Source organism: Martes martes (genome assembly GCF_963455335.1).
Source record: "Martes martes genome assembly, chromosome: 11".
NCBI lineage: Eukaryota > Metazoa > Chordata > Mammalia > Carnivora > Mustelidae > Martes > Martes martes.
Window position 1 is genome coordinate 49,856,650 of NC_137899.1, and position 20,279 is coordinate 49,876,928.

The window sequence follows — 20,279 nt, forward strand, 5'->3', positions numbered from 1 at the left end:
AAAGTTAGTATGGAGACTGAGCAAACAGTGAACTTTTTTATTATGTCATTGAGGTCTGGGGGTTAATGTGTTATAGTAACATAGCAAACCCTGTCCTGGAGCAAGAGGAAACTAACATGGGGTTGCCAGCTTTCTAGCACACCAAAATAAGGAGATTTTAAGATACAAGCAAACAAAATTGCTCACTACATGCCATCATTATATACAAGAAATAATATTTTTAAACCAAAATATATAGGAAGGACATAATTACAGAATAAAGAATGATTCCTTAAACTGACTAACTGTCGTTTTCCTTAAAACACTGCTATCTTATCCTTAATTGTATCATTTTGCTGGGCCAAAACTTCATCATGGAATAGAACACCTGTTTTCTCAGTGGTATTTAAGAGCCACAGGTCTAGATATTTCAAAAATGGTGAGAGAAGACTGTTGACTCAGTGTAATTAAAAATATCATATCACAATAATGTCCAACTTTACCTGTCTTTCAGTGAGATCCAGATTTACTGCTATCTCATATCGCCTCAGTCTGGTCAGATAATTATGATGGGCAAATTCTGCTTCAAGTTCTCTGATTTGCTCTTTGGTAAAAGCTGTCCTTTCCTTCCTGGGTTTGCTATTGACTTCTGACTTGTAATTTCCTTCCTGGGAGTCTGGAAAAGAGAAAAAAAAAAGTGAGACAATTAGATTTACTTCATTCATTCAAATGTTTTCAATCCCATCATTCATACCAGGCACACATACTGAGTAACTATTTTTTTAGACACTGTGTTAGATATGGGAAAAATAGATAGCAAAGATAGTAAAACACAACAGGGTAAGATACATTTCTTATTTTTTCAATCTGCTCTCCTGTCACTCACAGCCTAAGTGGCAAAGAGTCTACTATTTTTTCAAAATATGGAAAAAAAAAACTGCTCTTAATATGATAAAAAGATAAATAAATAAACCATCTCTGGAAAACAATTTTAGATACAAAATTGTGTTTAATAAGTTGTTTAACATGTATACTTGGGATCTAAGTATGATTGAACTTTTAACTCCTAAAAAAAAAAGGCATTGACAGAGTATATGAATATTTAAGCAATTCGAATGTTTGGCAACCGAACCACAAGTGTCAGTTCAAGCTCAGACAAAGCATACATAAGCGTGTATATATATTTGCTGACCTTTTAATTTCTATTTAAGTTTGGTCTCTTTGAGGGCAATAGCAATACTATTCTTTTACTTTGTACAATACGCATTCCAGTGTGGAATCTATAAATGAAATTGTGTTCGCAGAACTCAAACTATGGAAAGTTTTAAAATGTTTTTTCATTACATGTGAAAAAAACATGAGATGCACAACACTTGGGTGCCTGGGTGGCTGAGTCAGTTAAATTGAAGACTCTCGAATTTGGCTCGGGTGGTGATCACAGGGTCCTGGGATTGAGCCTGGCATCCCGCTCTGTACTGAGTGCAGAGTCTGCTTGAGGATTCTCTCTCTCTTTCCCTCTGCCCCTCCCCCACCTGTGTGTGCATTCTCTCTTTCTCTAAAATAAGTAAATAAATCTTTTAAAAAAGATGAACAACGCCTAACAAAAGGTATTCAAATGTCAAATCTTATAATGCCATTTAGAAATAATAATAATTTGGAGCATATTGTTCCATCTTTCTTCCTATGCTTTTAAGGCATAATTAACATGTAATATTTCATGTATCCTTATCATATCCCTGAGATGTAGGTTATAAGACATTCTAATATACTGAAGAACAGAACGTGTGCCTATAATGGAAAACAAATTCCACATAAACCAATAACAGGTAATCATACCAGCTCTAGTAATTCAGATCAAATCTATCTTCAGGGAAATAGCAACATGATGCAGGTTGATCTAGTAAGCGATATGTTTGTGCTCTCTTAAATATTACTTCAATTCTCTATTTTAGAGCACGTGCACACAAACCGTGACATCTTTAGAAGGTAAGAGTACAATGAAGTCTTCTATGAGCCCAAATGAGAGAAGCGATAGGAAAAATGATGGGTAATCAAAGGTTACAAAGTGTGGGACACCTGGGCGGGTCAGTCAGTTAAGTTAAGCATCTGACTCTTGATTCTGGCTCAGGTCATGATCTCAGGGTCATGAGACTGAGCCTGTACTGGGCATGGAGCCTGCTTGAGATTCTCTTTCTCTTCCTCTGCCCCTCCCCCATCTCTTAAAAAAAAGGTTCCAAAGAATGACATTTTAATTTTTTTTAAATTGACAAATGTGATATGGTATATTTTAGGAAAGACCTTTTTGGGCAACATCGGTTTCTTCATCCAGTGATGCTTAAATATGCTAGGTAATACATATTATTTAGTGTGTATACACACACACACACACACACACATTAGTGTTCTTTTCTGTCTGGCGGGGAAAGTCTAACTGAAGTCAAGAGGGTCCTCTATAATGGGAATCCACCAGACAAGGCACTCTAATGTAAACAGTCTGTTCTGACTCTTACTAAATCTCTACTGGCCGGATGTAAAGTTGTGTAGGCCTAGCGACAGCAGCAGCTACAAAAAGTTCACATCAAAATTTTGGCACACAGGCCATTACTTTCCCTCTGAGGGATCATAGGAGGATTCACGGATGCAGTGGCACCGTCGCAAATTCCTCAGATTTCACTGACCACATTTCTGGGCTTGTCACTTAGCCCTGTGCTGACTGGCTCCCCACCTTGGCAGAGCAGGCAGGGCTTGATTCAGGGCAAGAGTAGTTTGTGACATGACACACACGGGCTTTACTGGATACTATGCCACTAGGACAAGATAAGTTCTGTGATAGATGATGTGTGAGCTCTCAGACGGGCTGTGCTCACACAATGCCAACTTCCCCGTCTCAAAGTGGAACCTCCCTTTGTCATCCACTTACTGTTTTTAGCTACAGATTTGCCAACCTCTACATCTTTACAGCATTTAGCTATTCTGTGTGAGCGAACCTTGCTGATGACTGAATTTTTTTTAATTTAATGTTTCCATTGGCTGTCCTGGCAGACTGCAAACTCAGTCACAGCCTAGATTACTCAGATAAGTACCTCTCACAGGATCTATATTCTCACATGAATCAACAGTATTATTGCCAATTTGGAGCCATGCTCAGTCTGAAATCTGCAGCTGATTATTCTTTATATGGGGACAATACTCCTTTCCTTTCCGTAAAGCAACTCTGGAAACTGACAGCAAAGCCAGAGCATTTTTTCTCATGAGCAATTCAATTTGAATGATTCATGATTAACACAGTTCCTTATATAAGCGTGAATGAACAAATTCACACTGAGGAAAGCCTGTTACTTTATATTTATTTTTGAAATACTTTAACTTTTGTAGTATTCAAAAGTATTTCAAAATCAATATGTGCCCACACACACACACAAATACACAAGCGCACAAAACTTGGGCCAATGCTTGTAAGAAGGTTCCTTGGAGTGGATCTATATACATGCCCATCGTAACCAGAAATATACAACAGGAGGTTTATATATCCAGTGACTGAATTTAAACAAAAGTCTGGCTATAATTCAACATCTAAATCCAAAAACAATTTATTGAATGCCTGAATTGCAAACCAAAGTAGCTCACAGGGACTAAAAGGATGTGAACTGCGCACACTTACACTTACCATAATTGCACATGGAATAATTACATTGTAACCTAACTTGACCAAGAGTGAGTGTGTGCTTCCTGAATTCATCACCTGAGAGAAAGCGAATCCAGTTGAGGTAGCACCAATGTTAATTAATTCTGTGTACACTTTCATCTGTGTAACTGTGATTCTGCTGTGGTTTTCACCCATGTTGCTGCCACTCTTTCTTTCCTATTGAAAACATGCTCCTTCGAACTACATTTCTGGACTTGTATTTCCTATAATCTTGGATTTTTAAATTTTTCTCTTTTTTTTCCAAACATGTCCTGAAGCCCATCATTTGCTGACCCTAAGGCCTCCACTGCTATCACCTGACTAGTTTTTCTTTGGTGGAAAATGGGTGGGAGACTTGGACAAGGCTTTTGGCAAATTGCACACCAGCTTCCATCTGTTTTCCAGCTGTTTCAACTGAGGCAAAAATCCCTCCGTTTTCTTCAACCTCCCATACCCTATGCCAAATGGTAGGTGTTGAGGGGGGAATCTGGAAACTGCCTTACTTTCTTCCGTACAACCACAAACAAAATGTCACCATCTGTACAGTATATTCCAATGTAAAATATTACAATTGTTGTTTCTCGTCTCAGATACTTTAATGCACATGTGGGTGCACTCTCACACTCCCTCGCCGCTTGGAGGAAATGTTGACTTATGTGTTCAGGTACAGTTGGCAGTCCCAGTTCCCTAACCTTTTGCTCCCTGGGACTATGCTAATGGAAGAAGTCTGCAATACTTCCGTGGAGGATAAAAATTGCCCTCCAAGGATCATTTCTGTCTAGCATTTAGAACTTCTCCACATGTGACTCTTTATTTCCCCTAGTGCAAGAGGATGCCAAAAGATAATAATGTTTCAGTGAAGACAAGTAATGTAAGGGCTTGGTCTGTTCACTAGTGGTATACAATGCTTTTTAGCAAAAGAGAAATATTAAAGTATTATTGAGTATATTTTTTGGCTACCCTGGGTAAGCTTACTAACTTGTTTAAATGAAGAACATAATTTACCTATGTCTGTAAAGCATCAAAATGTAAAGGAATGTCTTTATAGCTTAGACTACAATGAATATTTATTCCATACTCTGAAGGAAGAATGAATACTAAGCCATTGTCTGTCTTCATCCTTTGCAACTTCTTGTATCAATGTTTTGTAATCTATTCAAAGTGATAGATATTCTTTTATTATTAACAAAGCTGCACAAATAGTTGGTATAGGAAGCTAATAATTACCTTTATGTGAACATAAGGATTGTGAATGGAGGCAGGGAAATTTATAGAATAATCATATTGATGCTAGTATTTTCACATTTAAGTGGGAAATAGCCTATCTCATGGGAAATTCTTCCAACTTACTCCTCCAGTTTCTTAATGAGTAGGAATTTCAGCCTCTCCAGATTTTTTTTTTTTTCCCAGAATAAACAACCTTCCCCCAGGGGTTCGTAAATCCTCTTGCCAATCCATGATCCCCTCTCCAGATTTGAGAACGATAGCACTAGTGAGCTACTATTACTAATGAGTAAGTCCATTATATACTGAGATGTTACAGGAAAAACGGGATTGAAAACCACTATGCTCAATCTAGAATAGGAATAGGCACTGAAAACATCCACTGTATCTTGCACCTTTGATGTGAAAAACATACAGCTATAACAATAGTTTCCCTTGGGGCGCCTGGGTGGCTTAGTGGGTTAAAGCCTCTGCCTTTGGCTCAGGTCATGATCCCAGGGTCCTGGAATCACGTCCCACATGGGGCTCTCTGCTTGGTGGGGAGCCTGCTTCCTCCTCTCTCTCTCTCTGCCTGCCTCTCTGACTACCTGTGATCTCTGTCTGTCAAATAAATAAAAAAAAAAAAAAAAAAAAAGAATAGTTTCCCTTTTCTTATAAAGCAAAGCCAAATTTCAAAGGCCATTTTTCAGTTTAGTAATAGTAACAGTAATGGTAATAGCTATATTCAACACGCAAAAGTCATTCTGTAGAGCTTCCTTGCTCCTTGCCTCTTTGATTATTAGTCAATCATTCATTTCAATTCCCTACTTTTTGTGCCATCAATATATGAATCCATTTTTACCTTACAGCCTCTTCTTAGTGGAGTTCCTTTGTTTTTAAAGAATGACATATTAACAACTAATTTTAATTTTATTACCTTGCCCTTTTTTTTTTTTTAGATTTTATTTATTTATTTGAGACAGCGGGAGATCGCAAGCAGGGGGAGCTGCAGAGGGAGAGGGAGAAGCAGGCTCACCCAGGAAGCAGGCTCAGCAAGGAGCCTGATGCCCATGCCTGAGCCAGTGCCAATGCCAGCCTGGATCCCAGGACCCTGAGATCATGACTGAGCCAAAGGTGCTGCTCAACTGACTGAGCCACCAAAATGCCCCATTACCTTGCCCTTCTTATTATTTATTTACTATGTAGTTCTTTCTGATACTGAAAGAATGTCAACCTAATAGTTCTTCCTCTGTGCCATAAATACAAAGTAAAATACACAAAGAACTAACATATTCTGATGAAATTAATATTGTGCAATTCCAAATATATTTAATAAAATAGAATTTTGTTAAAAATTTAAAAAGAGGCAAAGACACACAAAATGGGAATACAGAGCAACTTACTTGAGCCAAATTTAGCATAGTTTTAGTTCTCACTACCAAGTTCAAAGTATTTAACACAAAAACATACCCAGCATATGTCTTCTGGGTAAATGTAAACTTCTTCAACCTTGCTACATACTTCTAGGATTAGAAACTGGTTACAGATGCCCAGAATTGACTTTATGCCTCTTGCTATATCCCAGAGAGAAAACATAAACTACAGAAATATCATGACCATCTGTCTATCAAAAGAAGGCACACATACATGTACATGTTTGAATTGTGCCTGCTAGCAAAGGATTTCACAATAATCACCATTTGCACTCCAATGGAACCCCAGTGAAGAGCTTTTGACACGCAGCATTCCATTACATTTTCCTGATCCTATTAGTTTAAAGAATGTACCCTTCCTCTGAGATCTCATCAAATGATCTTCGTTCCTTTCTTCCAATGTTTACCACATTCTGTCACTATACGGATCCTTTGTTTTCTTAACTAGAATATAAATGTTTGATGCATATTACTGTTCTCATCTATTCAGCAGTTGGAGGCAAATACAAAGATAATCCTGGCATTCACATTTACATCCCAATACATGCAGAAGCAACTGACAAGGGCATGAAGCGGATGCAAACTTCCATAGGCAATACCCACCCCCCTTTTGCCTCCTATTCAGTTCTTATGTCAGGAAATGGCTTGGGATTACATGGTGTTACTGTGTCCCTGAGAGAATAAGGAGGGAAAGAAACTTTTTTCAGAAGTAAGGACAGTAAGTAACTTGGGAGTGCCAGAAGAATTGTGACTTTTCTAATTTACTGTCAAAGGGCAAAAAGGATTTTGATCTCTTATGACTTCAGGAAACACCATACAGCTTTTGCAGTGAGGCACCAAAAAATTCAGTATCAGTTCTGCTAGCAGCCTGGTAAATTCCTTGGGCATGTCACAGGAGAGCTTCTAAAAGGTTTTTTGTTTTGTTTTTCTTCTAGAAGACAAGTCTGCATTTCCTAAGAGTGTGAAGGCTCGCATTTATGCCATGGTTCTGAGCCTTTTTTGTCAAGTCACCATAGTGACTCTAATATATTTTTAGAGCAGTAACTCTTATAATAAAGTATGGAGCTTATCATTCATCTCCATGTCTGCTCTACTTCTCTGAACTCTAGACTCCTGCTAACTTAAGATTTAAAAATGAACTTTATTCATCTTCATATTCCCAATATTGAGCACCTCGTTCTGAATTTCTGCTGGAACTTTGATTTTCATGCTCTGGTTGTGGATTATGATTCCAGTGATAATCCTAAGGGGTTTTGTTCTATCATCAGAATTCAAATAACCTTCACCTTAAACACAAGAGAAAGGATCACAGCAAAATTGTTTTATATTAACTTTTCAAAGCACATATGCCAATTAATAGCAGATGGGGACAAGGAATATTACTTACATTTTTATATCTATAATGATATCTCCAAATATGTTCAATAGAAAAGCACCAAATCAGTGTCACTATTATAAAATTTAAAACCGAGGAAAGTGAGGGCTCTGGGTGGCTCAGTTAGTTAAGTGTATGACTCTTGGTTTCTCCTCGGGTCATGACCTCAGTGTCCTGAGATGGAGCTCCTAGCTGGGTTCCACGCTGGGCAGAGTCAGCTTGGGTTTCTCTCTCCTTTCCCTCTGCCCGTCCCCCACTCCCAGCTCTCTCCTCTCAAATAAATAAATAAGTAAACCGTCAAACTATAGGATACTTTCATTCTGCAAACAGAACTCAACCTAAAACCTAAGAAATTCAGAATTTATACAGTAACTAGCAAACTTCTATTTTACACTGAAAATTAATGAAACCCTAAAAATATCTGTGTCACTTTTGATTAGTGTACAAATAAAATTAAGCTTAAGGTTTAATTATGATTTTCCAGTGAAACTGTTGAAATGACAGTTTATAAGTCCTGTGGGATCAATGTATGGATTTTTGTTTTCTCTGAAAGTTTCTATTTAAAAATTTGATAAAACTTAATTAAAACTGGCAATCCAATAAACTAGAGTCAGGCTGTGTGTGTGTGTGTGTATTTCTTCTCCTTTAAAGAATCCTGACAGCTATTTACATTGATTTAGATAGTTGAGGTAGGTAGGAGTCACATTCTGCTTTGATGTTAGAGCATACAAAATGTTTAGCAAACACTACTGACTGGGTTAAAAAAGAATCAGGTCAGGCTTATTTACTAAACAAATAAACATACTCTCTTAAATACTGTGCACTTACTTGTTTGCTTGGAACTATTGTCTACTAATAATTTTCCTCACATAGAAGGTTTGAGAAGTAAATTACTTATTTTTTAACCTCAGAAATAATCATATTAGAAGATTAATGGCAAATAATTTATAAATTGATTTTGCCTTAATTTCATAGAAGAAAAGAAACTAAAAATAATAACATATTAAAGTAATAAAATAAAATAAAAACAATCATAAAATCCCAACCAAACTATGGTTCTGGCCCTGGCACCGAGCAGCAGTTAGTTTCCTTCTGCTTACTGTTGGTAGAGTTAAATGTTTTGTGATCTATTTATTTATGGCAGCTTTGCCAGCAAGAAAGCACTCAGTCTGGGGGTGACTCATTTGCATTAAAGTCAATTTGTGATTATTTTTGTAAAGGGATTTTCCCAACTGGAAGAAGTGTAAGAATTTAGGACTTACATTTATGGAACACTATTTAAATCCCTTCCACAAACAGAATTCTGTTCATACTGACTAGGGAACACTTGCTTTCTATCACATAAATACATAAATAACCAACCAATCACTTCTCTGTGATTAAATCAGCTGCTTGTGTGATTTGATAATTTACCTAAATAATAAAGAGTAAGTGTGATGTAAACATGTTTGAGTATATTATGAAAATGACAAACGTGCTGACGGATCTCAAAATGTACAAATCATATTATCCTTTTTCTCCTCATCATTATTACTACTACTTACTACTTATCTATACTTTGAGTTGGGAAAAACTGCACTGAAACTTACTTGGAAAAAAATCTAAAACAGGAGATCTGAGTACAGGGATCAAACGATAACTAAGAAGGATTTCTGATGATAAAATGTGAGGAACAGCTGGCCTGTGCCATAAAGAATATGCAAGCAAAGGCGGCTGGTGGCAGAGACCAGTGAAGCCTGAATGGTTGCAAGAGTCTAAAAGATCATGAGTAAGAGAGGAAAAGATGAGGCCTTCATTTAGCTCATAAATACTATTCTGAGAGATGAAAGAAGAGGTTGAGGTCAGAGAGACCAATTCCAGATTTCTATTTCTTGGACAAAGGAAGGTATGAATGATACTTAGGTCCAGAACCTGCCTGTCTATGGAGAAAGGCATATTAGGAACTGACAATATTGTTGAACTGTGACAGGCTCAATCATAAAGTGTCATTTCCATACCAGCTTGTGCTATAATCTATCTTTGAGCCAGGTATCCACAGCCTATACTCTGTAGGTGTGGTGTGCTACAGACATACATGAATAATTTATTGTGTCATGTGCTATTAAACCAATCAACTCAACATAATACCTATCCTAAAGTAGCTTACAATCAAGGTGGGAATAAAAGCTGCTAAAGATAAGTCCACAAATAATTTAAAGTATAAGGGTATAAGATCACCACAGCTGTTTATTAAAATTTAATGTTTGGGGATGTATAACCTGTGTTTCTGTCAGACCATTTTGTGGGAAATACCTGAATAATATCGCTATTACTACATTTGGGGGGGGCAATTATAGAAAGATACACACATATGTATTTGCATATATAACAGATTCTAACCATGTACCCATGAAGCCTTCCTTTAATCCCACACATGACATGAAACATTCTATAAAGTCTTAAGAATCGCTATACAGGAAACTTCTAAGAGACATTTTTAAAAGTCTTAACATGCAATTATACATGAACTCAAGAACTTACGTGCAGATATAGAAACTCAAGAACTTAAGTGCAGTTATTATCTGTATATCCATAACATTTTAGAAGCTAACTTGAATGTACACTAAAAGAATTATACTAGGAAGGTAACTTTTACTGAAGTTTAAAAGTAAAAATTATCATAATGTACTACATGTGAAAAAACTTCTACACCTATTTTTAATCTCTACCAAGACAGTATACAAATGGTATGAAGTTTAAGTTAATGAGAGAGTGAAGCTTTCATCTAGGTTTGGCAGACAATTTACGGCTTGGAATTTTACATCAGATTGAGGCACTCCACCAAAACTCACAATTTAATGATTTTTTTCACACGCCATAGATCACAGCCTATAACTTTTGAAATGTTTCAAAAGCTTATGAAGTTTAGATGTTAAATGGCATTTAGTCTTCCACTACACAGTGGAAAGGGGCTTGAAGTATCAACATTTTTGTTGTTCTTAACACCTGTGAGTCGACATCTGTGCTGTACAGAAGACATGTACAGTTTGCTCCTAAATGTAATTTTCCAACACCTACACACATGCATGTGCACACACACACAGATAGCATATCCTCTGCTTATTTTGTAATAATTTTCAATCAATGGAAAAGATCTTAGTATACATTTTTTAAAGTTTTGCTTTGATTAAACAGAATTGTGATTATAATTAAAGCTGTGTAAGTTTATAACTTTACATGCTGCTTCAAATTTTTACATATTTGGAAGGGAAGAATGACTTGGGGGGAAAGTAGCAGGACCTTTGAAGCCAGCCAAACTGAGTTAGAAATCTACTGTTGCTACTTACTAACTGTGTGGTCTTCTGAGGCTGTCTTTTGAAATTCAGATTCCCCATTCACAGAATCCACATGGGATTGTTGCGAAGAGGAAAATTAGGGAATTTAGAGTGTGTGTATATCTAAGATGTAGAACCAATGCAATAATATATGACTATTATTAATAATATTATTAAACTAAAGATGTATCCCAAATCAGACTTAATTAACTGAAATTTTTACTAAATCACATTAGACTTTTAATTTTATATGAATCACTTAACTGTCTTTTCACACCTAGCCTTTAGTGAAATACATCTTGATGTGTTTTGTAAAAATGAAATTGATTTTAAAAAGGAGGTTATTATATTTTTTTTAGCTCTTTCTACCAATACATATTTTAAAAGACCCAGCTGTGCTCATAATTTCTTTGGCCAATCAGCAAGGTTTAATTATGTTTCTTTTAAAAAAATAAATGGGTTTTGCAAGTCTGTATGATTTTATTTCTTTCATATTTTCTTTTTACAGCTTTAGTACTAAAAAGTGGATTCAAAATTAAAGTATACACTTTTTTCTGAGTCTAATTAAATGGCACTATCTTTTATTTTCAAAGTAAGCCAAATAAAAAGTATATGTTTGTATGTATGTAAGTATATACACATATATACTTATACTCAAAACATGTAAAATATTTTATTTTCTTCAATCACTATCAGTCACATAGTCAAATTCATGCACATTTCTGGTACATATTTAAAACATTTGTAAAAAAAATTTGTATATTTTAAAATTTTCAATCACTTGTGCAATATTTGAATCTTCTTTTTGAATGATCTGAAATGAATTATACCCAGTTGCTATTGGTAGGAAGGGAGAAGCGCTCTGGTTTGTACAAGTTGCCGCTTCCCATGATGTAAATACTCTCACCTTCGTGAGTTTCAAGCCACTGAGTTAAGGTGATATCAACTGGTTCTCAAACTTCCCCCAAATTTTAACAACTGACTTCCAAGAGTACCTACTTAAATGACCCCAGCAGAACAGTAACACCTTACTACTTCACAAACTAAATCCTGGTATTCAGACACTATCATAAAATCATGAATAACAATGTTTATAGTAATAAAGTCTTAGAAAAGAAAGATCAATCAGGCTAAGAGTGTATGCTTAGCTAATTTGGAAATAATCTCAAGGACTAGACAATACTATTTACAGCAGTATTCTAAAGTTCATCTACAAAACTAACAATTTTCTACAATTTATTAATAACCCTTATTGTTGTGTTGATCTGATAATCAATTCACCAATATGGGTAAATCACAGAGACCACGCTCATGCCATTGTCGGCAAAGAAAGGCCAGGAGTTGCTTTAAATAAGTGATGAAGATTTATTTTTAATCTCATGCAACACAGAGTAAACCACGGCCAATCATAGATTATTGGGGTATCCAGCAATAATCACCACATCTAAGTGCTTTGTTGTTTAAATGAAATACTAACTGTGCCAAACCTGAAGCACAGTATAAAATACATCAAGAAGAAAGGGACCACTCTTCAATGTCCAAATACTGGAAACTAAAAGTATAGACATGGTCTCATACCAGTGAAAAGAAACTCCAAACTTCCCACAACTGCAATAATATTTTCCTTTTAAGATGGAAATTGGACTTATTTTCTCTTGAAAATTTTTCTACATTGAAATCACTTAAGGCACTTACAACTTAAAACAAAGAAAAATGTAAAAAATTATTTGGAAAAAGACAAGAGAACACCCGAATTGTCAGGACTGTCAGCAAAGCAAACAGCATTTCTCAGATGGTCTCTGGACTATCATGCTATTTTAAGTACCACACAAAGTAAGTAAAAAATACAAAGCACCTGGTCTCTCAGAAGAAGTTGGCTTACAAATAGTAAACAGAAGGAAAATTACACGGAAACAGACATAAACCTTGTATTCTGAGGAATGTGTATGAGTAGTTTTGTGTCACACGCATTTTAAGGGCGTGCGTGTGTGTCTGTCTGTACGTGTGGCAGGACTAAAGGGGAAGGTTTCCTATTTTTAAGCTTACACTGAATTACATCAGGGAATCTTCTATAATGGGTACTTATATGAAACATTGTAAATGAAAAAGTATGTGTTTATAATTAAGCTCCATGTTAGAAGCTCCACGATAAATGTCAATTAATCTATACTAAAACACTAAACTTTCTGGGGATAGCTGTGGAAATGAAAATGGCAACAGGCGTGGCATAAAACCTCAGGGACTGTCTCTATTTAACCACCTAACAGTTGTAATCCGTTTATCCTCAGTTTACTGCCAGCCTCGAAGATTTCTTAAACGGGTAAGATAATACACATGAAAGTGCTTCACAGACGGCCCCATAAATGAACAGTTTTACCAGAAATAAAGTTTCTAAAGCACTTCGAGATATGTTTTCACAATATAATTGCATTTTTTTTCCCTCTCCAGACCTCGGATGAAGTGACATTGGCTTTGTATTACCATCTCTCTCACATACCTACTCATGTACCTCTTTCTACTCTGGAATATACCATTTCTCAACTGAAGAAGACACTACCTTTGCGACATAGAAAAGTTTTGAACTTCAGTTTGATAAAGTATATGAAACAGTAAAATCCATGCTATTAAAGATCTGGGCTACTAGAAATGCTGTATTTAAGTGATTAGGTTTTAAATGCTTACTATGTTACAAACATCTCCATCACGTGCTTAGCTGGCTGTCAAGCAATGTCTTATTAAAAGTACTCCATGGTACTTGAGAAGGTTTTCATAATGAAAAGAGAAAGCTCTATAATTCCTAATTATATTTAATCACCAATTTGAGAAGAGCTCTAGTATTTTTCACTTAAATAAATCACACTGACATAAAATTAATATCCAAAGTATGGAAGAATAATGATTTAGTGAATCCGTGTTAATCTTTCCTATGATAATAATTTATTTAAATAAGTGTTTTCTCTTTATTGCCAGCTCATTATCCTCAAGGTACTACAGAGAATGTTGTTCATATGTCAAAATATATTTGCCACACTAAATGCAATTTAGTCACATATTTTGTGTTTATACACATGTGGATACGCACCAAGAAACCAATGTAAAAATAAACTTATTGTATATTAAACAAGCCATAACTAAAGCTTATACTTTACCTAACATTTATAAATAAGACTCAAATATTGGAAAAATTCCTTAATTTAGGTATTTCAACAGTTCTGTGAGAAGAAAGTTTTTAATAGCTTAAGTAAAGTCTTCTGATTGTGATTATGCTCTAAAAATATCAAATGAGATTTCTGTTGAGAGGAAGAAATCATCATGCAATTCCCACAAACCTATGATACTTAAACATGCATATAATCAGTGTAGGAAGAGCACTGTCAATGCTCCTTTTAACCAATAATCCAGGTTTGCCTCATGAGCCCACTATAACATTATCTCAGTGAGGTCTCTGTGCTTCCCACATTAAAATGGTAAGACATTTCCAGACATATGGCTCAAAGATATGTTTTAGTAAATTCTATAGCTAAGTTCAACAAGCTTGTTATGCAAAAGTCTACTTTGATGGCTTGATTTCTTTGTCTTCTCATATTACACCATTTCCTTTCCTTAGTAATTGTATGCATTAACATAGCAAAATCTCAAGGATCATGATCTAGGTTCTAAAATGTAAAGACAGGAAGCTCAATTTTATGGAACATGAAACTAAAGCTGCTGTGGATGGTTTTATGTACTAGTGGCAGTTCTGCAAAATGGAGACTTTTAATTATTTATAATAGCCAACAACAACAAGAAGTCACAAAAAGTTGTTATTGTACATTTCCTTAAATTGCTGGAACATAATCTCTCATTTTTAGAAAGATAATCATTTACTAAAACAATAAGATATTTAAAAATTAATTAACTTCACCTTTTCTAGGATTACCATGTATGCTTTAGCTCATCCTCTTACAAAGATATCACTTTAGAACTCAAATTTACTTTAAACTCCTCAATTTACAAACGCTGTTTTGAAGAGCTCATCAGACAAACTCAGATAATGGAAACATAATAATATCAAAAGAATTTCCTTTATTCACTCATTGAAGTGAGAAAATCTGGCCTTCAAAATGCTAAATATTAACATGTTGAGCCTATTGGGCTAGTGATATTCCCACAGCATTCAAATTTATCCTTATGACATGTACTTTTAAAATTACATTACTACACATTGGAAAATAAGTATCAAGAATAAGCAAGCTTTGTCTTTTTTTTTTTAACTTTAAAAGTCTTTAAGATTTAATGTTATATTGGCTTCTCTGATTTATTATCAGCAGTACGAATAATAGATGTTCACAGATAAAGTAGAGCTACTTTAAAAGATAAGACTTTATTAGCATTATTTCACAGAGCAACAAGACAGTTTTGAACATTCAATCATGATATAGGAGAATGCCTTCTTTTTCTTCAAAAATAGAGCTACACATAAAAAATGATTTTATGCTGTTGTGGATGGGAGGGGAAAAAAGGAAAGTGAGGCTCACATCACACAGTAAATAAATGACAGATTTCATCTGGAAGTTTTAACATGGCTCTCTTGTTGGAAGCTGTATGATCACTGCCGGGATACAGAGGAAAGGATAGCAAGCCAGAGAAGGGGATCTGGGTCCTTTATTGTTACCATTAAAGTCTTACATAAAACTGTCTCCACATTCCATAAAAATGCCATGGAGCTTCAGGAAAAATACAGACCTGAGACAATAGTTTATTTTGGCTGGAACTGAAGTTCCAGAACTGAAGAGTTACTGCCAGAAATAGGAACCAGCTTTGAGAAAAAATTTGACTGAGCTAGGATGCAGCGAAAGTGCTGCAGCATTAATACCCTAGTGCTTGGGGATCTGAATCAAGGGTCCTTTGTTAAGAACCCTGCAACATAATTAATCATCCAGAGGAAGTAAAGAGCTTTGAGGTTGGAGTCTAGTTACCCAGGGAATTCCCTTTTCCTCTGGCACCCACTTGCCAGTACAGCTATAAAATAGGAGCAGAAATGTCTCACTCTGTAAATGATTAATATAGCTGATTTACATGAAATTAAGTTGTTCACTGGCTAAGCCATAGTTGACCTGGGTTCCAGGGAGGCCCTCCCACAACTCCCTGAATAACCAAAGCAAGTCACCATCTCTGGGCTGCCCCATCTCTGCTCTCCCTACCCTTCCCTCTCAAAATGGAGAATTCTCCAAGGGCCGTGCTTCTCTAAAGAATTTCCATAACTAAACCGTTCACAATTTTCAAGGTGGCAATTACCATATGAATTCCACTCCACAAATGTTTATTGACTATGTACAAACATATTGATAAGTAACACATCATGTAACTCATTAAGGAGCTTATAAAAATTGTGTACTTGTATGTGTGTGTGCTTGTGTGCTGGTGTGTGTCCCTGCGCACGCAAGTGGTACAGATACCAGAAAGGGATTTTTTTTCAAACCTCAAAAATAGCTCAAAATACCAAAGAACAGCTTAGTGCCAGAAAAGAGAAACACCTATGGAAAATCGAAGAAGGATTAAAAAAAAAAAAACTGCATGAAATTGAGGGGTCATGAAATGTTTCATGAAGAGATTACATTTATGATGGTTCTGAAAGAAAAGGCAGAGCAGCTACAATGAGAGAGAGCATTAGAAGGCTTTCCAGGACATACGGACACTAAGGTTAGAGATTGAGTAATGGGTACAGAAGAGGGTTAATATGGACGAGATGATCGGGATCATCCCTGAAAGATAGGCTGAAGCCCTTATGATGCCTTGAAAGACCAATGGAGGGAATGAATTAGTAAATTGTTGAGCAGAAAAAAAGTGTTCTCAGGGCAGGGCTCTAGTTTAGCAGAGAGCCTGATAACCTATAGAAAAGTAAAATGGAAGGCCTTCAAATTTAGAACACAAAATAGAGATTATAGGGTGGGATGGGCCTGTATATTTTGCAAAACAATTCATCCTACCCTCTCAAAGTTTGTAGCTAAAGATCAAAGGTTTTGAAAAATCAACCACAAAGAAGGGGTGGAGAGGTCCTGCCTGCCCCACCCTTCCAACCGCCTACTGGGCATTCCTCAAATTTGTCCTGCCAGCCCCTGCGGGCAACCATTTTGAGTTAAATTCCCCAAACTAAACTAACTTCCTTTTCCAACCTATCAGTGGTACAAGTTAATCTTTAAAGGACTTTGATTCTTTCTACTTGTCTCCATCCTCCACAACCTATTAGTCACAATGATCTGTGTTGTTTTCCTTTGAGATAGGAAACAATACCGGAGTCAGGTTCAGCATCTTGTGCTAAGATTGCTAAAATAATCACTTAGCCCAATCCACATTTGTTTGCCTGCTTTCTAGGTACTTCTGAAATTGCTCTTATGCTAGTTTTAAAAAGTACGCTTCTATTACATCAAGGAAGCTATCCTATGTCCAAATGATGCTGGTCTCATTATGGTATCTCAAGAACATCTCAAACCAATTCCTTCTCCCGCAAATGCAATTATTCATAAAAGGTTTACCGAGCGTTTCCTATGTGCCAAAACTGTGCAGGATATTGAGGGGACAAAAAGAGGAGTAAGAAATTATCCCTGCCCATGAGGAACACATAGCATTGACAAGCGAGAGAGAAAGGGAGAGGGAGAGGGGCGGGAAGATGAAGGAGAAGAAGAAAGAGGAGGAGGAAAAAGAGTAGAAGAAAAAAAAAGAGGAAGAGATAGAGACAAAAAAATCCCGCAATGGATTCCAATTATTCTCTTCTTTCCTGTACTTAGAAATTATGAAATACGAAATAAAATAGATTGGAAAAAAATAAGACAATACAATGAAGGAGGTGCTAATAATGCAGAGGGATTTCCATTGTGGTTTAAGAAGCGAAGCAGTACATCTGTCTGATTTTAGTTATGATGAAATCCACAGAAGGCAAATGCAAGCCAGAATTTGGACATGGAGAAGAGTTTTCCTAAAAGACAAAGTGGGAATTGCATTAAGGCCAAAGTGAACAGAGAACTTTAGAGAGTCCCTGGAATGTACCCGGAAAACTGAGTACCTCAAAGTGCTAGAAATCAGCAGTGGGAAAAGATGGGAGAGGAGGCCAGGATAAGCCCATGAGAACCTTTGATTTCCATGCTGGGTGTTTTCTCTCTCTTTTTTTTTTTTAAGATTTTATTATTTATTTGACAGACAGAGCTCACAAGTAGGCAGAGAGGCAAGGAAGAGAGAGGGGGGAAGCAGGCTCCCCGCTGAGCAGAGAGCCCAATGCGGGGCTTGATCCCAGGACCCTGAGATCACGACCTGAGCTGAAGGCAGAGGCTTAACCCACTGAACCACCCAGGTGCCCCTGGGTGTTTTCTCTTGATAACAGAAAACCACTGATGGTTTTATTTTTATTTATTTATTTTTTAAATTTAAATTCAAGTTAGCATATAGTGTATTATTAGTTTCAGGGACAGAATTTAGTGATTCATTAGTTGTGGATCACATCTGCCATTGATGGTTTTATATTTTTTTCTTTTTTTTTTTTTAACTTATTTAAAGATTTTATTTATTTATTTGTCAGAGAGAGAGAGAGAGAGAGGGAGAGAGAGCAAACGAGCGCAGGCAGGCAGAGTGGCAGGCAGAGGCAGAGGGAGAAGCAGGCTCCCCACTGAGCAAGGAGCCCGATGCGGGACTCGATCCTAGGACGCTGGGATCATGACCCGAGCCGAAGGCAGCTGCTTAACCAACTGAGCCACCCAGGCGTCCCTGCCATTGATGGTTTTAAAACAGGGAGTAAAAGATTGGTTTTGAATGTTTAATTTTGATATCTATAAATAAAGTATGATACATGCTCCCTCTCAGCTGCTATGAAAATCTTCATGCTCCTATCCAGAGAAGTTAAAGGCAGGAATCATTTAATATATCACCACCATTAGGCACTGAACAAAAACCAATCAATAAATTCTAGCATAATCTTGATGGTCAAAGATGATAAGCTATTGTCTCTGGTGAAGTTCCAATGGAGTATCATTTCTAATCACTGAAAAAAAAAAGGATATACTTTAAAAATATAATATTTCTACAGGATTCTTAATGTTGGCATAATAATAATAATAATGATGGCTAACCCCTAAGTATTTCTTATTATGTGCCAAGCTGTATTGTAAGCATCTACATTTAATGGCTTAAGTAATCTTTCATTTCAGGAATAAGGAAACTGAAACACAGAGAGAATCAGTAACACATACAAGGTCACATGGCCAGAAAGACACACAGCTAGCTAGGCTTTAATCCTGAGGAATCGTCAGTCTGTGTTCTTAATCACTGCACAGGACAATCTTGTCCAAGTACTCCCTTTTGAACCTGTATCAAAAGACATTCTACTGAAAGAAATGCAAAATAAGGAGAAAAGACCTCTGTGAACAACAGTTAACAGTTTGTAACTTCCCAATCGAAAAACTTTAAATTCATACATGATTTCAAAATTCTCCAGCTCTTTAATTACATAGGTTACCACATCATTAATAGTCCTACATGATTACTTCGCAATTTCACTCCTCCAACATATGACCACTGGACATTAGCAAGCATATCTTGGGAAGAAGGAATAATCTAGAACTCATCCAATGCTTAACTCATCTTCTTCTAAGCCCCAGATTCTACCAACAAGGGTTCGAAACAGCTTACGAAATACCAGCTGTAAGTGTGATATTATTATTGAATATAATGATATTAGGTGTCAACTGCTTCGAAATTACAGGCATCTCAGCAATAAATTCATTTTCTTTTGACTTTTCTGAAAATTTGTTTCAAGTGCAGTTATTTTTAAATTATTATTCTGCTTAAAAGAAATTATGTTAGGTGAAAAGGTGAACTAGATGGGAGTATGATATTCTTAGGATGCCTCTTTAGAACCCTGTCACAAAGTGTAAAACTACTATGTAATTACTCAGGTTTCCTCAATACTCTCAATTAATTAATTTATAATATTTTAAACAAAATATATATGACATAAAAGCATACAACATGTGTTGTGACATCTTTTGTAAACGTCAGGTAAGCAGATCTTCTATTCTCAGCCAAAAGAAATTGTTCCTATTTGAAAGCAGCACTAACATCTCCACATGGGAAGAGAAAATATCTACTATGAGTATGAATAGTATGATGGCCCACAGAAAGAGTTAAACAAACTTTACTGTAGTAGAGTAGCTGTAAAGACATTGTAAAGAAATATTAAGCCATCATATTTTTAATTAAATGAACCTTTTTGAAATAATTCTTGATTCACATGCAATCCATAAATAACACAAGGAGGTTCC

At 36.1% G+C, this 20,279-nt stretch overlaps 1 protein-coding gene across 1 annotated transcript in view; it reads right to left on the minus strand.

Annotated features, from left to right (window-relative positions):
• Positions 1–20,279, minus strand: part of MEOX2 (mesenchyme homeobox 2) — a 63,602-nt gene that overhangs the window by 15,842 nt on the left and 27,481 nt on the right. Inside the window, exon 2 of the mRNA XM_080818301.1 lies at positions 483–655. Within this exon, the coding sequence (XP_080674427.1) occupies positions 483–655 (173 nt within the window). The remainder of the gene's footprint in view (positions 1–482; positions 656–20,279) is intronic.